The sequence below is a fragment of the Canis lupus genome, chromosome 11, assembly GCF_011100685.1.
Source record: "Canis lupus familiaris isolate Mischka breed German Shepherd chromosome 11, alternate assembly UU_Cfam_GSD_1.0, whole genome shotgun sequence".
In the NCBI taxonomy this organism is placed as follows: domain Eukaryota; kingdom Metazoa; phylum Chordata; class Mammalia; order Carnivora; family Canidae; genus Canis; species Canis lupus.
Genome location: NC_049232.1, coordinates 19,761,438 through 19,785,574, shown reverse-complemented (window position 1 = coordinate 19,785,574; position 24,137 = coordinate 19,761,438). Strand labels below are relative to the sequence as shown.

General features: G+C 35.4%; 1 protein-coding gene across 10 annotated transcripts in view; it reads left to right on the top strand.

The window, feature by feature from the left end:
- Window positions 1-24,137, top strand: part of RAPGEF6 (Rap guanine nucleotide exchange factor 6) — a 210,821-nt gene that overhangs the window by 153,040 nt on the left and 33,644 nt on the right. For all 10 annotated transcript variants that reach the window (XM_038552080.1, XM_038552078.1, XM_038552079.1 and 7 more), the window contains 4 exons: window positions 1,259-1,499; window positions 8,109-8,266; window positions 15,794-16,034; window positions 18,027-18,410. In XM_038552080.1, coding sequence (XP_038408008.1) covers window positions 1,259-1,499; window positions 8,109-8,266; window positions 15,794-16,034; window positions 18,027-18,410 — 1,024 coding nt within the window. The remainder of the gene's footprint in view (window positions 1-1,258; window positions 1,500-8,108; window positions 8,267-15,793; window positions 16,035-18,026; window positions 18,411-24,137) is intronic.

Below are 24,137 nucleotides of genomic sequence, written 5' to 3'. Positions count from 1 at the left end.
ATAGCTTCATTTTTCTTTTATTCAGACCTTCCCAGACACCATGAGTTTTTAGGTTACCTTCTACATTGGCATTTATCTTTTTAGGTTTTTCTTCCCCTTAGTAGTTGATTTGTCTTATTTAAGGATACATATTTGAAACAACCAAAAATAATTCTTTCATGACATTGGTTAGTGAAACATAGGTTATATAGGTTATCCTAACTGGAATAGGTGACTCTAATTCCTAATTATAGTTACTAGTCTTATACAGATTAGTTGATTTTTCACCTGATTCCAAAGAAGTATAGCTCCCACTGACAAGGTGAAAAATCTGATCTAGGCAGAGATTGCAAGACAGGCACAACTTCCAGTGTGCTTTCACTTTCCTTAAGGATGAAATAACTCTTCAGACTTTGAGTTAACATGAAGTTACCTAACAATGATAGGTCATTTGCTTCAGACCCCTGTAGTGAATTTTTATTAGCTTCTTTACTCAGTGATAGAACTCTCATAAATGTGATCTCGAGGAAATTGTCATTTATTATGAAATTTAGTGCTGTTGATTTCTGGTAAAAACTGGTCCAGCAAAACTTTTTTTTTTTTAAATGGCTAAATTTTACAAAACTGAGCCTCACTACAGTATTTCTATCTCGTCTCAAATTATATATACTTTAAGGAATAACATGTAAATAATAAAATCTAAATACTTGTTTCTATAAAATTTCAGTTGACTAGCAATTATATTGCTTATTATTATTATGTAGCAGTTCTTGCTAAATAGGAAGCCCTGGGCTTTTCAAATATTCTGCCTGCCCACTTCCATGTTTGCCAGTGACCCTTTTATCACTTTTGGACAATATCAGAAGTATGGTCGTTTATACTGAAGCGAGGGACACCTGGCTGGCTCACTTGGTAGAACACACAACTCTAGATCTAAGGGTCATGAGTTCGAGCCCTAATTTGGGCAGGAAGCCTACTTTTTAAAAACAATTGGAATATGTTCTTATGGGTGCCTGGCAGGTTCATTTGGTGGAGCATATGACTCTTGATATTGGGGTCATGGGTGTGAACCCCAGGTTGGGTATCAAGATTACTTAAAAATCTTAAAAAACTGAAAAGTGGGATATGGCTGATGAACGATTAGTATAAATTTTCTAATGTTTAATGAATGAGACTAAAAGGCCACGTAATAGAAAGTGACTTTATCTTTCAAATTTGTTGTTCCTATGAAATCTTGCTAATGAAAAGAAATGACAAGTTTATTTATTTATTTCCACAGTGTTCAAAGAATTACTTAGTAGGACTGAACAAGAAAAATCTGGTGTTCCTCATATTCCTAAAATTGCTGAAAAAAAAAGTAATCGCCATTCAATCCAGGATGTACCGGGAGATATTGAACACACATCACAGGAGAAAGGAAATAAGAAAATAAAAGCAAACACTGTTTCAGGTGGAAGAAACAAAATTAGGAAAATTTTGGATAAAACACGGTTTAGTATCTTACCTCCAAAACTGTTTAGGTAGGTAATGCTAATCTCAGTGATGTAATAAACATTTTCCAACTGACTGTAAAATTTTATTTGGGGGATGGGAATTTGGGGTCAGCGTTGGTTTTTATAAAACTAACGCATCATAAAATCTGTAAGTAATCCACAAATAAGAAAATAAATTCCCAATATGTTTCCATTGTTTCTATGATATTACCACTGCTAGATTATATATTCTCCCAGTAGCTTTGTTTTGAATTTTAGGAATGACTACCCGTTTTAGTTTTTGAAATCTTGTGTATTTTTGGTCTAATTTCAGTCCTTTGATGTACAAATTGGGACATCTTAAAACTTAGGGATACCTTTGCTGATACTAGTTTTTTGTCCTTTAAATCATCTTTTTCTTATTGCACTATTTATTCCTTCCTGAATTCTAAGTGACCTTTTTAATCAAAATGTTTCTATTTCTAAATTGAGAGGTCATCAAAACTGAATAAAACCTTGAGATTTTAAATAGAAGTCTCTAAAATACTTAGGGAATCAGTGACACTTAGGAATTCAGTGACACTGAAGTGTCACTATTGGGAATGAGTCTAGCATATATATTATATCTATATATTTTATATTAGCTACTTAAAAGAATCACAAAAGTTCTAATCAAGTTCAGTACTTAGCACGTAGAAGGCACTTAGTATTTGTAGAATAATTTAAGACAGTGAATGAGAAAAAAAGAAAAGGAAAAGAAAGCATATTCAAGTACAACATACTTACAGAGAATATTTGACTCCTGGTAGTTCCCAGCACTATGCTCAGTGAGAATTAAAGAGCTTAAAAGAGGTAGTTCCTACCTCTCAGGAATTCATATCATGAACCCTTTATTCTCCACACAGTATACACTAGTCATAGTGTCCAACTATAGAACTGTAGAAAGAGCAAGTTTTTTATTCTCCAAGAGTTGATGATCTAAAAAGGGAGAGCAAACATTACAGGATGATAAATGTTTTGATACATACAAAGGCAAGAACAAGCTTGGTAGGTTAGGTAGAGTGTATTTGTGTGTGTGCATATAGTGATGAAGCAGGAGAGATAGATAAGTGGTACATTATGATGAACTTTGAATATTTTACTGAAGATATGGACTCCCATCATGTCATCGGAGGGAGCCATAGAGGCTCTGTTAGTTGTGTTTGGTGGTTTGGGGTTGACAGTGCAGGATGATGTAGTGTAGTAATAGCAATGACACTAATTAGGAGGCAACCTGGAAGTAGGTAGATATCAACTCCCAACTTTTCAGAGTTCAAGATCTCAAAGAGTGCCTGATCAGAAAATGCTCTTCTTCCTGAGTTCTTATTTCCAGTTGGAAACATATTTGTTTTTTATTTAATTTGGGGCTCACAGAGAATTGACACATCCTGAGCTCTGCTCTTAAATGTCATTCATTTCTACAGTCTGTTACTTATTGTTTCTTAGCGACTGCCCTCCTTGAGGCAAGTTTATAAAAATGATAACTTTAAAATAGCAAAGTTCTTTTAATATTGAGCATACTGTAGTATGATAGCAGGATAGCAAACCCTGGAAGAATAGTCTTATTCTTATGAATGAGAATTAAGTAAGGAGAATATAAGAGGGGCTAGCTCACAATATAAAGATAGAAGACTATTTTGGATGACCAGAAGCTTTATAAGGGCAATGAGCAAAAGGGAAAACAGAGGACCAGAAGGCAGAGAAGAGTTCACAAAGGGAGTTCTCAGGAGGTAATGCCTTGTGTGTGTGCATATAGTAATGAAGCAGGAGAGATAGTTAAGTGCTATCCATTGCTGGAAGAGATAGATAAGTGCTTTTCCATGGCTGGAAATCCTGGTGGATTTGGTGTGGAATACATACTGTCTTTCTTAACTGGTTTTTATTTGAACAGGGGCATAATTGTGACATGTTCTGTAGAATCAGAGAACAGTGGTTTAACTGACTTTTGCTTGTTTAGTGTCAGATTCCAGTCAGCTCTGTCTGAAGGTCAGGCAGCTCATCTCTACAGTATCTCCTTTAGGGCATGGGAATTGGTTTTACTGCTGGATTCTATCTTCAGTTGCAGTAGAAGTCATAGAAATTAATGTGGCCAGGAGCAGTCATTTGAGTATTTTAAGCATTATTTCTTTATATTGGTACCCCGCAGAATGAAAAATCTAGTAGAAATAGTTCACTCAGAAGGGAATTTTTTTTTTCCATTTAGTGATGTATTGAGTCTCTTGTGCCAATAGGCTATTGGCTATGAATGCAAACATTAATAAAATACTGCACTTCAGGAGTTAATATTAAACTATCTCTTCTAAACATGTTTCAGTGAAGTAAAATGCTAATAATTTCAGCCATATAAATCCCCACAAAATAGGTTATTTTAGTAGAAATCATAAAGGTTTTCTCCTGGAGCCTGTTTTACAGAGAAAACTTAATTTGTCAGACTGGTTGCTTTGCAGTTTTGAGAATGAATGTATGTCCTATTTCTTGGCACTTGATCATTACAAATGAATTAGGGTAGCTTTTAATAGATACACACAAAAAAATCACTAAAACTTCAGTGGAAAATTAGGCAGAGGATGTGAATCACATATGCTGTATCAATAGTAATCAAGGATACACAATTTATTTTTAAAACATTTGTTTCTTCACAGATCGACAAGAGAATAGTCAGGGCCTGAATTGATAATATCAGACAAATAATAAGCTCAGACTGCTGTGGAATTATGAAACCATGCAATCTTTCCATTAAGCATTTGGGCATTTTTTAATTGAGAGTTTTAAAAACATTCATGCCTTTGAGTCAGTAATTCCATTTCTAATAATTAGGTGAAGATCTATATACAGATGTTCTTGGTAGTATTATCTGTAATGAAACAAAACTGGAAATACCCTAGATGTCTAGCTACAAGGGATTGGTTAACTAGATTGTGCTATATATTGTAAAAATAACTGAAAGGAAAAATATTACATATTTTTATTATTTATCTATAGGGTGTGGTGTTACAATTTTCTCTTCTTGTTCACTGTATTTTTTAAATTTTCTACTATGAATATTTTTTAAGTGAGAAAAAACTTTAAATGAATTTAGTTCCACAATCCTGAGTATCTCCTATGTGTCAGGGTTCTTTGAAAGGAGGCCCTTGATCTCTGCCTTTTGCAGCGCTCAGTTCTCTTAAGAGTTGTCATAGAAATACTGGAAGAAAAAGTACCTACATCTGTACCTACATATGAAAGGAAGGAAGGAACAAATAGTTGAGATAAGAATAGATAATACCCAAAGTCCCTAACCATGACATAATTTTAAAATGAAAGAATTCTCCTAAAAATTGTAAGTGGAAAAAATTTACTCATTTTCAGGAACCTCTGTGAATGACCTAGCAATGGGTATTTATTGACTTGAGAATATTTCGAAATTTAGGAAAACCAATGTCCTATTTTTTTAAATCACTCAGCTTTTAGTTTTTTTTTTTAAATAGCCTTTTCAGTTTCATAATATGAAACTAAAATACAATTTTTATTCTACATTGATTTAGTGTTGGGGGCTATCGAGGAATTTTTCAAAACTATCTTTGTTTCTGTTACTGCATCATCTTCTCAGGAGACTGTTTTGGTAAGAAATGACATAATTGCAAATGGACTTTATCAGTTCAGCTTCCAAACAAGCATGGATATTTTGCCAATTAGATACTGTTTCATTCATGTCATAGCATGAGTTGTACATAACATTAGTGTAGTTTTCATTTATACATGCTCACACCTTAATTACTGTTAATTTATAACCAGCTTTACATTATTATATCTGTACAGTGTCCTGTCTTTGCTTATTAAAAAGCAGAGGTAATGTTAAATAACATCAGTAAAAGAGAGAAGGACTTTTTAGTGTTTCATGCACTTTTCTCAGTCTCCATTGTGAATTCCATCTTACTGCAACTACTGCAGCCAATTCCCTTTAATAGAAAATTATAACTTTTTAACCTTGTTAAATTGCTTCTACTGTGGTTATTGATAGGACTGGCTAACTTTTTTAATAGTTTGCTTCTTTGGATTCAGTTACTTGACCCTCTGTGTTCAAAGATTGGCAGATTGTTTTTGTAAATAAATTAAATTAGAAAGCTTGTTATGTTTTTAAATATTTATTTTCCATATAATTTAAATTGTTGGAGATTACTTACAAAGCTGTAAGTACAATTTCCTCTGAAAGCCACCTTCCATTTTCTCTCATACCTAACCTTGAAACATTTAGCTCTGATCTTTAGCAACACACACCAAATTATAAGGAACTAATTTAGCATAAGCACAAATTCCTATCAGATATTGTATTTTCTTAGCCTTATTTCTGTCAAGTTAGACTGCTTTCTCTCCCCAGGTAAACACTTCCTGTTTCTATAGTCCCTGTTGTATTCACCTGCGTTCTCTGTTTTTCAGTATGAATTCCTTAAAAATTCTTTCTAGGTGTGTACCGTTTTATTTTAACTTGAGTAAAAGTACTTCACTATTTTCTTAAAAGTTGGAATTGTATGTTCCTCTCTTCCAAAATCTTCACCTACATAACCTAATTTAATCCTTAAGGCAGCTCTGGGAGAGAGAGAGTATCAGTCACATTTTTAGATGAGGAAACCAAGGTCCAGAAACAAATTTCTCTGAGGTCATATAGCTAATAACTCAAATTTATATATATATGTATGTGTGTGTATATATATATACACACACACACACACACACACACATAGCTGGCTCTTGAGACACTTGCTTTCTTCCATGTCTTCATGCTTTTCCCTGACTCCTTTGCAGTCTTGCTTGTCCTAGCTCTCTCTTCCTTGTCTGGCTGTTAGTAGTCCTTTAGTTGTTTATTTAACTGTCCTCTGCACTTCATCTGGCATAGTTTCCTAATCTGCCTAAATCCTATTTTTTACTTCTAACATATTCTAGATGTATCTCCTACCACTCATTTAATCCATTCCATGGTAACAGGTAAGTATTCTGTGATACTTCTGTATGTGTAACAAGTACTGGGTAGAACACTACATTGAATAAAACATAGATGAGAATTAATGTGGGATCCCTGGGTGGCGCAGCGGCTTGGCGCCTGCCTTTGGCCCAGGGCGCGATCCGGGAGACCCTGGATCTAATCCCATGTCGGGCTTCCGGTGCATGGAGCCTGCTTCTCCCTCTGCCTGTGTCTCTGCCTCTTTCTCTCTCTCTCTCTCTCTCTCTCTCTCTGTGACTATCATAATAAGTAAATAAAATTTAAAAAAAAGAGAATTAATGTTAACCTAAACGATTGGTTTAACCCTTTAACGTATTTTTCCTATTAAGTATAAATGTAACAAATATTATTAAAAGCGGCAATTCAAAACCATAAATCCTTTAGAAGGTGCCTGGGTTATTATAAGGTCATTTGGCAGTAATGCACCTATTATCTAATGAATGAAATGCTGGGGTGTGGAGTCAGGGTGGCCTTGCTAGGTCTTATGCTGACTTCCCAAGTGAGGAAGACATTCTGTCCGCCCCTGTCCATGTCTCCCCGCCCCCCCCCCCCCACACACACACACACACCCAGCTTTCCCCTCTTCAAGCCCAGAGCCTCTCTGGAGTCTGAGAAGGTACCAGGTGCACTGTGGGAGGCCTTGCTCATGTTGTGCTTTCTCAGGAACTTAGAAAGGCCTGGAAGGTTGCTGTACCCTCTGAAGCCAGGCAGGAAGCCACAGGTTGGATCCCAGGTCCCACACCCATGCCGGGTTAGGGGCTGGCTTCTCAACTTTTAAAGTATTTTAAAAGAGGAGTGTTTTATTTTCCTAAATATGACCATTTAATTGATATTTTGGAAACCTTTAAAGGGAATTAACTTTAGAGGACTTGCTTTCTGCTGTGGTCTGGGTGTTCTCATCTAGGGAACAGTTAAATAATTAGACTTGAGGTAACACACAAAAAATAATGTGTCCTTAGAATAAACTTTAGAGACTATATGATTAGACTATATGATTCTTTTTCCTCTATTTTGACTTCTGGTCCTCTTTGTTCCTCTTTCTACTTGTCACATGTACCCAGTGTTCACTGTTTTTCTGTGTGCTGTCTCCCCTAATTTCCCCATTTTCACTGGTTTGGGCAATTCTCAGGTTATTCATACATTTAAAGACTTCTCTTGTTTTTTGCTTGGACCTGGCCCCTTTGTTTTCTACAACCTGCTGTTTTTGGTTCAGATTTAGATCCATTTCTGTCCTTTGCCTAGAAGATCACCAACCTATTAGGTTGAGAGTGCAGACTTTGCTGTAGTGTTGTACATTGTTGGATACATGCATTAGTGTTCACCAAACTAGCTGATCTTAAAGGCTCCCTGAATGTTCAAGTTTAATTTCTCTACCAAAACCAACAGAAATGCAGTATGACTGTTTCTTTATGAGGTAGTAGAATTACTTAGATGTATAGGTTAAATGTTTAGTATATAAGTAAATTTTATTTTAGTGTATTCATTATTATAGTTCTGTTTTTTAAATTGCTGTAATTATATAATTTTTTTAAGTCACCACTTTGAATTGGTCTTCATGCCTTAGTGTACAAAGTAAAGAAATGTTTACCCCATTAAGAATTCTCAAATACTTTAAAGTGATATGTGACATTCTTTTGAAGTGATGGAGGCCTGAGCCAGTCACAAGATGACAGCATTGTGGGAACAAGACACTGCAGGCACAGTCTGGCTATCATGCCTATTCCTGGAACACTCTCATCCAGCAGCCCTGATCTCTTGCAGCCTACCACCAGCATGTTGGATTTTTCTAATCCTTCAGGTAATTTTTATTTGTGATTTCATATAGCCATTTTGTTGCCAAAGTGACAAATTAGGTGGTGGAGCCTTGTGTATCAAATAGTATATTTGCTTGCATCCCTCTTATGTCAAGGTTATGACTTATTGCAAAAGTCTAAAGAGAACATTGTGTGTTTTTGTATAAGCTGGAATGGAATGGTGCTTACTCCAATATGAAGTAGAAGTAAATAGAAAAGACATTACATTTAGGTGTCTTTTGGTAACCCTTATCAGAGCAGTGAAATGAAAGCAGTTATGAAATGCTTCGCAGTCAAGAAACAAATTATCCAGGGTGTGGAAAAGGGGAAGGGAATTTATTGTAGGCTCAGTGGCCTCATCTGTGATGTACTGAAATGTGTTAGTAATTTTCTAGAAACACATTTTTCTCCCAGCACCTGAAGCTAGAGTTTTATTGTCATGTGTTAATTAAATATACTACTAGCATCTTTTCATTACTGTTTTTGGGTTTAAACATCATGTGGGACATCAAGTTAATTTTTCTGCATCTATTCATGCCCCGAGGCAGAAATTGTTACTTACCGGTATAATATAAAATGTCATTACAAGAAAGAAAAACTTAAGAATTATTAGTATATCCATCACTGGAAAGGATTTGAGATTGCTTTCGGTAGAAGACACATACAACTAAAACTGAAATGTATAATTGGGTCCAAGAAGAGAGAAAAAAGGTAGGTCTACAGAGATTAGTGTAGTTGTGATTTAGCTTCAGTTTTCATGCTGAAGTTTCTAACAGCTATTGTCACAAGGGAGGAAACTCAATTATATGAATCTGAGTATTAGAAAGGAGGGAATATAAGTATAATAGTAAAGTTTATAGCAGCTTGAATAAAAACTGGACATAACATAAAAACACAGTTTGGTGAAATTCATTCTATACATTGGGTTTTGTTTTTGTTTTTTTAATTTCAATTGCCTCTTAAATATTAGAGAGTACTAAACCCAATAATCTGTCTTTGACACATCCTTCTCTTGATATGACTACCACTGTTCTTTATGGAGCAAAGATTTTAATGAATCATTACTTTGTTTTAGGAATTTCTAGTGCTTCTTGTATTAGTCAAGCTTCAGTCATAAGGAGATAATCAATTTAATAAAAGGAATTGTTGTTAAGGTATACAATTAACTATTTACCTAAAATGATAAAGAAGCAAGTACTAAGAAGAAACATAAAGCAGCAATTCTTTCCATTCTCTAACCTGACAGTTGCTTTTGATGCCTCTTTTTTGGCATAATCTAAGAGGTGGCCAGTTGGCAAAGAAGAATGTGGTTTTACACAGTCTGAGCCCCATCATGACAAGGCAGAGTGGATTTGTAACCTTACAGTAACATAATAATTGTCAATGTCCAGTTTTTACAGCATGATTGTAAACCCCCTTGCGGTTTAATGGCCTGCTGTTCCTGCCATTATCCCCACTCTAACCTCATCTGTCTTTCCTGAGTGTGGCACATATCTTCACAACTGTGATTTCTTTGCTCATGCTTTATGCTGCCTGTGGTGTTCTCTGCTTACATATCCTGAGAACTTTTTCTTGTTCCATGATGCTGACCTCAAATGTTACCTTATCTAGGAAGGCAGTCCCTCTTTTCCCAGAAATCTTTAGCACATTTTCATTGTCTTTCTTACATTGCTTTCAAGTAGGAGCATGGGAATTTATTTTCATGAATTTGTCTATTTCCTGTAGCAGTACTTCTTACATAACACTCACAAATAAGATATTTTACACTACCAAAGCACATACTAAGTGCATACTTCCGTAAGATGTTATTTAGGGACAGATGATTTTTAAATTAAATGATTTTTATGGCTGCATTTTTGTCAGTGGCATATCTAGAAGTGGGAGTGAGGAAATAAGGTATGGTTATAGAGAGAGCACAGAGCGGTTATTTCGGGATTTAGCTGGGAGAACGAAGGGAAGAAGTTGGAATTACTAAAATTTAGACACTGTAAGCCCCATTGAACTGAAATACAGATTTTTGAAGAGGAAGTGCTACTCAATTTAATTGATTGCATAGTTTGGTCATTGAAAACATGATGAAAGAGCCAAAGATGCTCTTATAAAATCTGTTCAGAAAAGGTCCATCTACAAAGCTCAGTCTTCAGCCTGTGTCCATACCAGCAATATAATGAACACATACAAGATAAGTATTTAACTTATAAATTATGTTTTTAAACTCCAAAATGTGCAACTTTATGAAACTGCTTTTGTGGTGCTATTAAATCTGTGTTGAGTAAAATACTCATTACCACTTGTTTCTAAATCAGTTCCTTGAATTATAGAGTACAGCACCGGATTTTAGGTTAGCTGTGTATGTCACGTGTGTATATATTACAGAACATGTGTGACATCAGCCAGGTCTGATTAACTTGCTGTTCATCTCAGCTATGTTTATGCTACTTGTTTAAAGTTGTTGTTAGAGAGTAGGGTTAAAGCCACAGAACTGTTAATAGTTTGCTTTGGATTTCTGACTTTTCTGTGATTTTGCTTTGTTTTGCTGCCCTAAGCTATTGGTTTTTACTGTAAGTATCATGAAGACTGTGGTATTCCATTGCTTATGTTTCTGTGTAGTGTTTTTTTATTTTTATTTTTATTTAAGATTTTAATTGATCTCTTCATGAAAAACAGAGAGAGAGAAGCAGAGAACACAGGCAGAGGGAGAAGCAAGGTTCTCTGCAGGGAGCCTGATGTGGGATTCTATGCCCAAACCCTGGGATCATGCCCTGAGCCTGAAGGCAGACGCTCAACCACTGAGCCACCCAGGCATCCCTGCTGCTTTATTTTAAAAAAGTCCTATGGTACAGAGTTGAATAAAGTAGCTTTATTCTGCAAGCTTGCCGTGTAAACTGGTGTGTATTCTTTTCATCAGTTTCCTTGAATAGATAGATCTTTATAGTTATAGAATCAGAGTATGCATGCTGTTCTATAACTTATATGCTTTTTTAAAATTTTTGACCTAATACCAGATGAAGCCTTAAAGAACTCAGGGTGTGGTCAAAAGGATTCTAAAACTGGAAATTTTTTTTCTGAATCTACTTTTTGTTTACATCTTTTTCATTTAGTAGCACAAACCTTTTATTTGATTTCTTTTAATATTTAGTAATCTTTCAGATTCAGTATTACAAGTCTGAGTTATTTTAAGTTTTTATTTTTCTTATTTTTTAAAGATTTTATTTATTCATTAATGAGAGACACAAAAAGAGAGAGGCAGAGACACAGGCAGAGGAAGAAGCAGGCTCCATGCAGGGAGCCTGATGCGGAACTCGATCCCAGAACTCCAGGATCACTCCATGAGCCAAAGACAGACATTTCAACTGCTGAGCCACTCAGGCATCCCTAATTTTTTATTTTAAAAGAACATAATTTTTTAAAAAATCAAACTGCAGAGAAAGGATAGAATATAAGTCTCCACTCCTCTGAATTAACTATTCTTTCTTTTTCATATATCCTTCCAGACAGTTCAGTGCACATAAAATGTGTTCACTACTCTCTTCACCCCAAATTATATGCTATACTTTTCTTCTACATAGCCCATATCCCCTGGCAGTATACCTTAAATACTTTCCTGCTTCAGAATGTATTGTTGTTCTACCACAGTTTTCTAAACAGATGACAGCATTTCATTTCACCAGTCCCCTTTTGAGTGTTTACAGTGTTGCCTAAATCTGTGGTTATATATAACTTTCCATATTTTATGTTTATATTGTCAGATTTTGAATTTTTGTGAAAACTCTTGTGGAAATTTATTTTTTATTATATATGTACCTACAGAATATCACTTCTTTTGCCTCTTGTCCAGCAAAGCTTAAAATATTTACTGTTTGGCCCTTTATAGAACAAATGTATCAATCCTTTATCTCTACTATTATACCACTGCCTTGTTTTCTTAGTGAAACTTCTCACCATATGGATTGTCTTTCTATGAACCAACACTTACTCTCTTGACTATAAGCAAGTCCCTGAGAGCTGAGACTGTTCCATCTCATTTAGTACTATATCTTCATGACTTGGAACATTGTTGACATATAACCAGCACCCCATAAATACTTATTCTTCGATTAACAACTTATTGTCTATGATCAATAGACAGTCTTTGGTTTTGTCCTTACCATCTTATTTAAAAAGTCCCCATCTTTATTGTGATATCAGGGTCAATCAATACATGAATCCTTCGAGTATGTTATTTATTTTATTCAGGAGGATTATAGTTAGCATTCTAGAAATTCTGCCTTTGGGTTGAAAGTTCAGATATTGGAGATTCCTTTTCTTAAATTCATTTACCTGTTACATAAGATTTTTAAATAAAATATGAATTATATTATGAATGAAAATATGAATTATATTATAATATGGTTATATTTTTATGTGCATTTGTTTCATGCCTAAAATTTGAAATGATCATTTTTCTTGATTCACCTTTACTCTAACCTCATGTCTACCATTCATCTGATCACATGACATTAAAATATCTTCCCTGTGTTAAATATTACTTGACACATATGCTGTCCCTCTAACAACAAACATGTTAGTGAAGAATATGTATGTTATATATGTCACAGTTTTAAAACAGAAGAAGTTTTACTGGGACAATGATAATAGTGCAAAAAAATGTTTTCTTCTAATGTTTTTCCAAATCATTTTCTGGTTTGGTATTTAACACCTTGACAGATTTATCAGGGTTTAGATAATAAGGTGCCCTTAGATAATGCCTTTTATGGATCTATTTTAGACGTACCCATTCATGGTGTCCAGATCCCTCTTATGTGATGTGATTATGTAACAGTTTGGCCTTCACGTGGGAAACAAATAGCTTTAACAGAGTATGACTTTTTAAATACTGTTTAACAAGATATACAAGTCTGAGTTCCTTCCCAGAAGATGTTAATAGTATTTGGATATAAAAGAAGAGAAAATGAGATGTGTGCAAATTCCTAGTGTGTCTTTGTGAAAGCTTTTTTTTTTTTAATTTTATTTATTTTATTTATTTATTATGATAGACACAGAGAGAGAGGCAGAGACATAGGCAGAAGGAGAATCAAGCTCTCTGCAGGGAACATGATGCAGCACTCAATCCCCAGGACCCCAAGATCATCCCCTGAGCCAAAGGCAAACGCTCAACCACTGAGCCACCCAGGCGTCCCTCTTTGTGAATAGCTTTATCTGGAGAAATTAATAAAAGGGATCAGAGCATTTCCACTTTCCCTCAAGGTCAACCAGTCCTGCTGGCAAAGACCTAGTAAACTAATCCAATTCTAGAGCCCCAGACAACTGAGGCCTATTTTTATAGAGAGGCTAGGAACAGTACAGATAGCAATAGTCAGTTGTTTGACCTTTTTTATGGAGTTCAGGGGGATAATGAAACCCTTTTGTCTACTCTTTTTCTCTTGACAAACTGTAATTTCCCTCTGCTTGAAAACATTTTCAAGCATCTCTGACTGGGGTGGATTGTAAAACAGTCTAACCTTAAGACTTGAAGGTTTAGAAACCTGATGTCAGCAAGCACCCTAAAGATTGACTCACTGCAAAAAATTATGAACAAGAGGCTTTTGGTGACTCAAATATTTGCATACATCAAGAAAGCATGTTTGGTGCATACATCTTAGGACAGGGACTTGACTGAATACATGAAGCCTTCTGCTTCAACTTGACAGTGAACCTAGAACACTTAAGACTCCATTTTCCTGGCATTCATATATGTTTAGTTGGATTTTCCAGTCTTGGGCGTCTGTCTCTTTTTGCGCTGTGAACCTCAGAGTAGTACCTTATTCTGCGGAATTATCTTCTGCCACGTCTCTTTTGTTACTCTTTTCTTTGCTCTAGTCAGAATTGTACTTGAGATGGCTTTGAGACAAATTGGTCATTTTTCTTCATCTCTAAAAGTTAATCATGTATGTAGAGATGGTAAGATAGTGCTACACAAACCATATATAATTACTTGAGCCATCAAAATCTCCCAATCCAATTGTAGTCCTTACCAAAAAAAACCACAAATAATACATTTTTCCCAATTTAAAAAGCAAAAAAAAATTTTTTTTCAAGATTTTATTTATTCATGAGAGAGAGAGAGAGAGAGAGAGAGAGGCAGAGACACAGGCAGAGGGAGAAGCAGGCTCTATGCAGGGAGCCTGATGCAGGACTCGATCCTGGGACTCTAGGATCACAACCTGAGCCAAAGCCAGACGCTCAACCACTGAGCCACCTGGGTGTCCCAAGAACAAAATCTTTTAACGATTTGTTATCAGGAAGTTGGTGAATATTAGATATTAACATTCAGTATATTTATAATTAATATAAGAAATATTGGGAAATATACCATGTGTTCATGCTGTCAAATCACTTTTTACTTACATTGAATAATACTAAAAATTAGCCCAGTGTCATCATAGTGAACGTTGTTTTGGGAGTTTAGCCAATGCAATACGACAAAATAAGGTAGAATAGGAGGAAAGAGATATCATTATTTACTTGTGTATATACTGAATTAGGATTTGTCTACTAATAGCAGAAATCACAAAGATAAAGTCTAAGGTTTAACTCCATGAATATTTAAAATTTTCCTGTGTTAAAATATAACAATAGGAAAACCTGTGCCACTGTATAGTAGACTGGGTGTTGATATCTAGTATAATTCAATAAGAAAAATGATAAAGAATACCAAAGAGTATTTTTAAAAAGTAGCAATATTAATCACTTATTAAACTAGTGAATCTTACTGGTAATCAAAGAAATAAAGTAAGATAATGACATATTTTTAGAGAAGGAAAAACACAGAAATTTCAAAATGAAAAAATCCTAATGAACACTTTGATAAGAATGTGATTAAAATTACTCTTTATAGTCTAGCATTATAAAATATCATAACCTCTCTTGAGAATGTTTTGGCAATATATTTCAAAAACCTTTAAAATATGCATGCCCTCCCTCAACCCAGCAAATTCTGTCTCTTTTTTCCCTCCCATTTCCTCACTCCTTTCTGTATTTTCTGAGAAAATAATCAGATTGCCTGCAACTGCAATATTGTGTTAGTTTCAAATGTACAGCATGTTGGATAGTTCTGGTTTATCTACCAGGAAGGAGAAGGGGGTATTATTCATCACAGTGTTATTGTAAAAGATATGCAACCTAAATGTCTGTCATTAAAGGTTTGGATAATTTAAAAATACACATGTTATGGAATCCTATGCCTCTATTAAAAATTATTTTGTCAAAGAGTATTTAATGACATCAGAATGTTTGTGATAAATAGAAATTATTGTGGCTTCCAAATCATAATTTTTATCTTTTTGTGTTTTTCTATGAACACATATGTTAGTACTTTGTCACCTGAAACGGTAGATACATTTATTTATCAATAAATGCAGCAGTGATTTTTGTTAACTTCCTGAAATAAATATGTGTATATCTCTGTCCTGAGGGATCTTTTTGTTCTAAATTGCTTTTTGAACAATTTAATTGTCTTGAAAATAACAAGGCACACTTTTGTATTTATATAGATATTCCTGATCAAGTTATAAGAGTTTTCAAAGCAGATCAACAAAGTTGCTACATTATCATCAGTAAAGACACTACAGCTAAAGAAGTTGTCTGTCATGCTGTTCATGAATTTGGTTTGACTGGTGCATCCGACACGTATTCTCTCTGTGAAGTTTCTGTTACTCCTGAGGGTGTCATAAAACAAAGAAGACTTCCAGACCAATTCTCCAAATTAGCTGATAGAATTCAGCTCAATGGAAGGTGAATGTGTTTATTAGTGAATGTACTTATTTCTAGATTTGTTTAAATTGTAGTTTAATTAGCTACAATATTGTGTTAGTTTCAGATGTACAGCATGTTGGATAGTTCTGTGTGTTACTCAGTGCTCAGCATGAAAAGTGTAGTCATCATACAATGTTATTACAGTATTATTGACTATATTTCCTATGCTGTAGTTTTCATCTCCATGAGTTATTATATAACTGGAAGTTTTATACCTCTTAATCCCTTTCATCTAGATGTTTTTTTGAAGATTATGTGTAAAAAACAGATATTTTAAAATAGAAACATCATGCCTTAGGGTCACTGAATTTTCTCTAAAATTAAAGTAGGATTCTTCTTTTTTTCCACTTTGTCTCCATAATTGTGTAAATGGGATCTCAGAGTGTTAGCACTCATAAGGACTACCCAAAAGTGGGAGAAGGAAAGGGAGGGTAATTTGCTAAAATATTTTAGCTCTCCTTTTGAAATAAATTCTTAGAACCACTGGCATAGTCCTATCCGTTTTTTAGAGAGGAAACCAAATAGTATTTATCTTTATATGTATCTGAGTATGTATGTGTTAAATTACAAATTTGTTTTTAGTATGGCTAAAATGTACTCTGGGCAAGAGAAGGCAGAATTTTTATAGTTATTTTTCTAAGTAGTTTTCCTACCATGAATATGCAGGAACATTTTAAAACTTTAAACAATGTGCAGTGTAAATTATTTGATCAGCCAGAACATTGTTTCTATAGTACATTTATTGTTTACTCTGGTGATTTTCTGAGAGAATAATATGTACTTTTTAGTGAGCCTAAATTCATATATAGAGTTAAGATCCTTAGAAACCTTAAAATGACTCACCCCTCACGGTTGCTGGTAAGAGAGGAGGTTAATTCTGCCTTGCTGCTATACATAGTGCTTAAGAGCATAAGCCCTTGAGCCAGAGTGTTCAGCAGTGTGGGTAAGTCCCAGTTCTGGCTGTGTAATCAAAGGACGTTATTTGGTTTCCTCTTTGCTTGAATTTTCTCATCAAAAAATGGGAATGATGATAATACAACCTACCGCATAGGAATGTTAGAAGAATGAATGAGTTAACCTACCCTATAAATGTTAGATAGAATTTTATTAACTACTGTAATGGGTCTCAACACATTTATAGTGTTCTTTTAGGCATGTGAAGAGTATAAGAACGGAAGAAAAAGAGGTATAGTTCCTTGATAATCAAAAATAGATGGACACAAACTTAGGCTGGGATCAAGTTGTATTTTAGTATATAATGAACTAAATGAACTAAAATGAATTAAATGAACTAAAAACCATACGTGACACAGAATATTACATCTTTGTCACCAGCACTAGCCCTATACAAGATATTTCCCAACTCTGAAATGTATCTGTTAACTGTTAAGTGGTACAGGATTGTCAATGTAAAAAGAAGAAAATGAAGATCTTTTTACGGAGTGAGGTTTTCAACAAGGGAGAACTTGTTAGTGGAAGGGTTTCCTCTCCTTTACCTGTTTTATTCTTCTTTGTTTCTCTCGGGGATTCAGAAATGAAGAAGAAAATGAGTGTAAGAACAGTTTCTGAATAGAAATGTAACAGTCTTGATTCAGATGTTCATTCATGCGGTCCATGAAAAAAAATACAGTACCTACTCTGCATCACCTCCCTTCATCCAGGCCTCTCAGAGATTTTTTTTCCTCAAGAACACACAATTGTTGACACATTGAGTAGTTTCATAAAATGATTAAATTCACAGGATTATCAGCATTTTTACTCTCTAAAGTAATAGATGTCAAATGGCATAGTAACAGGACAATCTCTTTAAAGTCTTCTTATTTACAATGTTAATTTACCATTTCATCCTTAAATGAATAATGTTTTTAACAAAATGTTACTATCCGTATAATGACATTTTGACAATCGTCATGAGGAAAGTGCTCTTTATAAATGTGAAATCACTTATAAAAACAATTTATTTTCTTTTAGATATTATTTAAAAAATAACATGGAAACAGAAACCCTATGTTCAGATGAAGATGCTCAAGAACTAGTTAAGGAAAGCCAACTATCCATGCTGCAGCTCAGTACCATTGAGGTGGCCACTCAGCTGTCAATGAGGGACTTTGATTTGTTTCGTAATATTGAGCCTACTGAATACATTGATGACCTTTTTAAGTTAGATTCCAAAACAGGAAATACTCACTTGAAAGAGTTTGAGGACATTGTTAACCAGGAGACATTCTGGGTTGCCTCAGAGATTTTAACGGAATCAAATCAGTTGAAACGAATGAAGATTATTAAGCATTTTATTAAAATTGCACTTCATTGTCGAGAATGTAAGAACTTCAATTCCATGTTTGCAATAATAAGGTAAGTTTGTACAAATATTTGTGTATAGTTTAGACATGAAGCTGATTTTTTCCATAGGTGTTAAGTGACTAGGAGAAAAAAAGCCCAGCTAATAGGTTTTTAGAGTATTTAGGTTTAATATATTTTCCATCCTAGTGATAGTGACTTCTTCATTTTGTTTCTTCCATCTGTTGTTTAAACGTTTCCAAAAAAAGAAAAAAAATTTCCTATGTGGGACACCTGGGTAGCTCAGTTGGTTGTCTTCCTTTGGCCCAGGGCATGATCCTGGAGTCCCCAGGATTGAGTCCCACATCAGGCGTCCTGCATGGAGCCTGCTTCTCTCTCTGCCTATGTCTCTGCCTCTCTCTCTCTCTCTCTCTCTGTCTTATGAATAAATAAATAAAATCTTAACACACACACACACATTTCTTTTGCTGAATAGGGTAGATTGCCTTTCCATTTTTCTTCCTTGCTTCCCCCCTGATGGGTTATATCCTTTTTGGATGTATGGCCAACAGTTGGGCTTTATCAAGACTCCTGTACTGTGCATCTTTCCATATATGACTCACTGTGATTTGGCACTGAAATATCATAGTTTGGTATCAGGGCTCTAACCTAAAATTGCTGTTTTTGGAATGATAACACTGACATAATAAGAATGGCAACCATTTGGTGAGTACTGATAACCTCTGTCAAGCATTGCATGGGGTATCACAGAATGTTGTTGCTCAAGCACGGTAGGCCTTAGAATTAGAATTATAAAAATTCATAGTATCTGAGCCCAGGATGTATGGATGGTTATATGTCCTGGGAATCTTCCTTCTCCTCACTCATTATGATTAGCTAGATTGGCTAATGTAGGTAATGTATTTTCTGACCCTCCCATAATATAGTGCTGATCACTAAAGAGATTCCTCTCTAAGGAAGTCTAATTTTAAAGGTGGAGGGTAGTTGTAGTTTTGTCCATTTATAAGGCCATGTGCTTCTATATAGCAACATAATTACGTCCTAATCCCATCTATGATGCCCCCCACAGATTTTAATTATGACTCGTTCTAGACTCCCATGAGATGGAATTGGAATCTTTATAGTCATAAATCTGTCATAGGTAGTAAGAAACTCCTTTATGAAAATAACCAGTGGATGCACTTGAATTAGATGCTTTGGGAGTTTTTGTTTGTTTTTTATTTTTAGGAGGAGTATTGAACAGAAATTAGCATTAACCTTTAGAATCAGCTGACCTGTGTCTGAGTCCTGCCTCTTCAGTGTAGTAGTGGTGTGTCAGTAGAAAATTGAAGACCCTTTTTTTTCATCTGTAAAATGCAAGAATCACACCACCTGCTTCAGCTTTTGACAGCTGAGTCCAAAACAAGGGAACAAAGATGCAATTGATGAACACTTGGAATGGTAGAAATTGAAACTATGTAGGAAGCACAGAGTTAGAGAATTTGAGACTTACAGGTTCAGTTTTGGAGTAGTCTGTGACAAAAACCTGATTGACACCAAGAGAGATCTCTGTAAAAAAATAAATGGCAAAAGGTTTAAGAACCATAACTAGTGACCATCCTGAGTATAGGGGTAAAGAAGAGAGTCAAGCCAAATAGAGAACGAATATAAGAAATAATAGAACAGCAGAGTTACAATCATGTCATTAAAGCCAAGGAAAGTGATTTGAAAGAATGTGGTAGACAGTAGCTCCAAGATGAGTATTTAAGAGGTTTGTTTTGTTTTAAAGAACATTTTATTGTACATATTACATGTATTTAGTAGTTCCTATAAAATTAATTGCTTTGTTTTCTCATTTTGTATATTAAAGTATATTAAAGAATATAAAGCACATACTAACTGTACAGCAGGGATGACACAAGTGAATCCATCAATTCTGCTTGGAATTAGATAGTAATAAATTTTCTTTATTTGACATGTTTTTCTTAGTCTAGCTAAAGGTTTGTCAATTTTGTTAATCATTCCAAAAAACATTTCTTAATTTCATTGATCTTTTTAATTTTTCTGGTTTCTATTTGATACCTTTCTGCTCTGATCTTTATTTTCCTTCCTTTTCCTAACTTGTTGCTGAGTTTCTTCTTTTGCTAGTTCTTTGATGTGAAAAGTTGGGTAATTTCTGTTGCTTAATAAAGAAAATTACCACTAAAATTCTGTCTTGGAAAGTTTTTGTACCATCCCATAGGTTTTGGTACATTATGTATCCAGTTTCATTTGTTGAGAGATAGTTACATCCCTTTTGAGTTTTTGTTTTTTGACCCACTGATTGTTCAAGGGAGTGTTGTTTAATATCCCTGTATTAGTATATTTTCCCACTTTTCTCTTGTTAATTCCGAGTTCCACACCATTGTGGTCATAAAAAATAGAGAAAAATCAGAAGAGTGTGTATTCTGCTAATGATGAAAGGACTGTCCTGTTAGGTCCATTTGGTCTAAAGTGTGGTTCAAGTCAATTTATTGATTTTCTGTCTAGATAATTCATCCATTGCTGAAAGTGGTGTATTGAAGTCCCCAGCTGATGTATGGCTGTCTATTTCTCCCTTCAGATCTGTTACTGTTTGTTTAATACAGTTAGGTGCTGAAATGTTGAGTGTGTGTATATTTGTGATTTTTATGTTTTCTCGATGAGTTGACCCTTTACCATTATATAATGACCTACTTTGTCTCTTGTTACCGTTTTTGGCTTAAAGTCCATTTTGTCTGAGACAAATACAGCTACCCCTGTGCTCTCCTGGTTTCTACTTGCATGAATTATTTTTTCCGTCTTTTCACTTGGAGCTTATGTGTGTCCTTTAAGCTGAAGTTAGTCTTCTGTAGGCAGCATATAGTTGAGTCTTGTTTTTTTATTCATCCACCCATTCTGTGCCTTTTCACAGGAGAATTCAATCCATTTACATTGAGAATGATTATTGGTATTGTAAGGACTTTATATTACTGCCATGTTACTGTTTTCTTGCTAGTTTGCAGTTCCTTGTTTCATCTTTACTCCCTTATTATGTTCTTTTGTGAATTGATGATCATGTGTGCTGATGTGCTGATTCTCTTCTTTGTCTTTTGTGAGTCTACTATAGGTTTTTGCTTTGTGATTACCATGAACAGATGAAACAAAACTATGTCATGCTGATACAAACTTTAGTCACATGCAAAACTCTACCCTTTTACTCCCCACTTTTTTTTCATGCTAGAGTTTGCCTTTTTATATTGTGTGTTCCTTTTACTCTTGTCCTTTAAGCTTTATTCTATAGTATACTGGCTAAGATACCATCATACCTACACTTTTTTTTTAAGATTTTATTTATTTACTCAGACACACACACACACACACACAGAGAGGGGGGGGGGGCAGAGACATAAGCAGAGGGAGAAGCAGGCTCCCCGCAAGGAGCCCAATGTGAGACTCGATCCCAGATCCCAGGATCACACCCTTGACCAAAAGCAGACACTGAACCACTGAGCCACCCAGGCATCCCCATACCTACATTTTTAAGAGTTACCTGAATTTAACTATGTATTTAACTTTATCAGAGTGGTGTTATATTTTTATATGTTTTCATGTTACTGTTTAACATCATTTCATTTCAGTTTGAAGAACTCCTTTTAGTGTTTCTTGTAAGACAGGTGTAATGGTGATAAATTCCCTCAACTTTTGTTTCCTGGGATGGTCCTTCATTTCTCTGGGATAACTTTGCCAGAAAGAGTGTCCTCAGTTGAGAGTTTTTTCTTTCAGGATTTTGAGTATGTTGTCCCACTCTCTCCTGGCCTGTAAATTTTCTGCCGAGGAAACCTGCTGACAGCCTCATGGATGTTCCTTTGCAGATTATCGTCTTTTTTCTTTTGCTGCCTTGAGAATTCTGTCTTTAATTTTTGACTGTTTTATTATAATGAGTCTTGGAAAAAGTGGTTTCAAATTGAAGTAATAGGATAATCTGTTAGCTTCATAAACTTGAATGTTCAGATCTCTTCTCAGGCTTGGGAAGTTCTCAGCCATATTTCTTTAAATAAGCTTTCTGCCCCCTTCTCTGTCTCTTTCCTTTCTAGAACTTCAGTGATTTGGATATTTGGGCTTTTTGGTAGTCCAGTGAACCATGTAGGCTTCTTTCACTCTTGTTCATTCTTTTTTTCTTCCCCACCCCACCCCCCTCATATACTGAGTTATTTCAAAGTTCCTATCCTCTTTCTCACTGATCCTTCTCTTTCATTTACTCTGATGTCGATGTTCACTATGACATTTTATTTTCTTTTGGTCATTGAATCTTCTGTTCCGTAATATCCATATGGTTCTTTTCTGTGATTTCTGTATCTTTGTTATATTTCTCATTTTGATCATGTATTGTATTCCTGTTTTCATTGAGTCATCTTTCTGAATTTTCTTGTAGCTCATTGAATTTCATTCAGATAGTTAATTTAAATTCTTTTTTAAGTAAATTGTAGATCTCTATGTCTTTGGGTTTGGTTAGTAGAGGATTGTTGTAAACTTTTGGTGATGTCATGTTTCCCTATCTTTTTTTCATTTGAAGTAGCAGTCATCCCCTCGCAGTTTTTACTAACAGTCTCTAGAGAAAAACACCACAGGCTTTTATCAATCTTGCTGTAGATTCTAAGGCTTTATTAGACATTGCATGGATATACCTGCTCCATGCTTCTTGCTCCCTCTGTGAGAGAATTCTCAAGTATCCACCAGTATACCCTGTTAGCGGCTGATGGCCTCTCTTCTGTTTTCCTGAAGGTGGTGTTACACTTCAAGTTTGTGGTTTCTCCTTTGCCCACAGACTCTGGCCTTTTTTCTGCGTTCTTTCTTTACCTGAGCTTGTTCTCAGGACCTTAGACAGGGAGCCAGCAGCACAGTGGAAGCGAGGTGTAGGGGTATGAGTTGGGTGCATGGTGCAGTGCAGCTGCCATTTGGTCATTTGAGGTCATCTGCAGATGAAATGTTCCCTTTGGCTCCTGGGCTGACTTCCTGCTGGAGTCCAGAAGCAGTCAGCAGGACCTGCGTTCCTTTAATGTCCTCTAGAAATCTTACATGCTACTCTACAGATCTGCTCCCTCACCCTAGTCATGGAGCTCCCACTTTAATGGGTGTTCTGGATCTGGATGATGCAAGAGTGAAATTAGTGTCTCTGATAGCATCCTACAACAATTAGAGAAACCAGGCATGTACTTACCAGCTCTTCTTCTCCCCTGTGGAAGAAATCACCAGCTGTCTAGTTTAGCTTTGAGCTATGCTGCCTTGGGGGGAAGAATGATGCCAGCAAAATCAAACTATTCCTTTTACCTACTTGAGGGCATCCAAACTTGTTATTGTTGTTTTATTCTAGCTAAGTGCTAGAACTTCTCTTCTGGAAACCTGGACTTCTGCAAGTGGTCTCTTTTCTTTAGGTGACTAAGTCCTTGTTCTGCAAGCATTCCCAGATCACAGCCAATAGGGGCAAGAACCACTTCAGTTTCTTGTAGGTTCCAGAAGCAGTACCAGAGTCTATCTGCCTATTACCCAGTGCACTTATAGGCAAGGCTTTTTATCCCCAGGTCACCTGGCATATGGTCCTGGGTCCCACAGCTTCCACAGAGGCACTGTTCATGGATAAATGCCAGATTTTTGTTGTTGGGATTGGGGGATAAAAGAGCAGATGTTTTAGGCTGCCATGATGCTAACATCAGTCACTCTCTCCAATCAGATCTTGGTTAAAATTTGTTTTCTGGTCATTTCATGAAGGTCTTGTGGAAATTCTGTTTGCTGAATATATTCAGT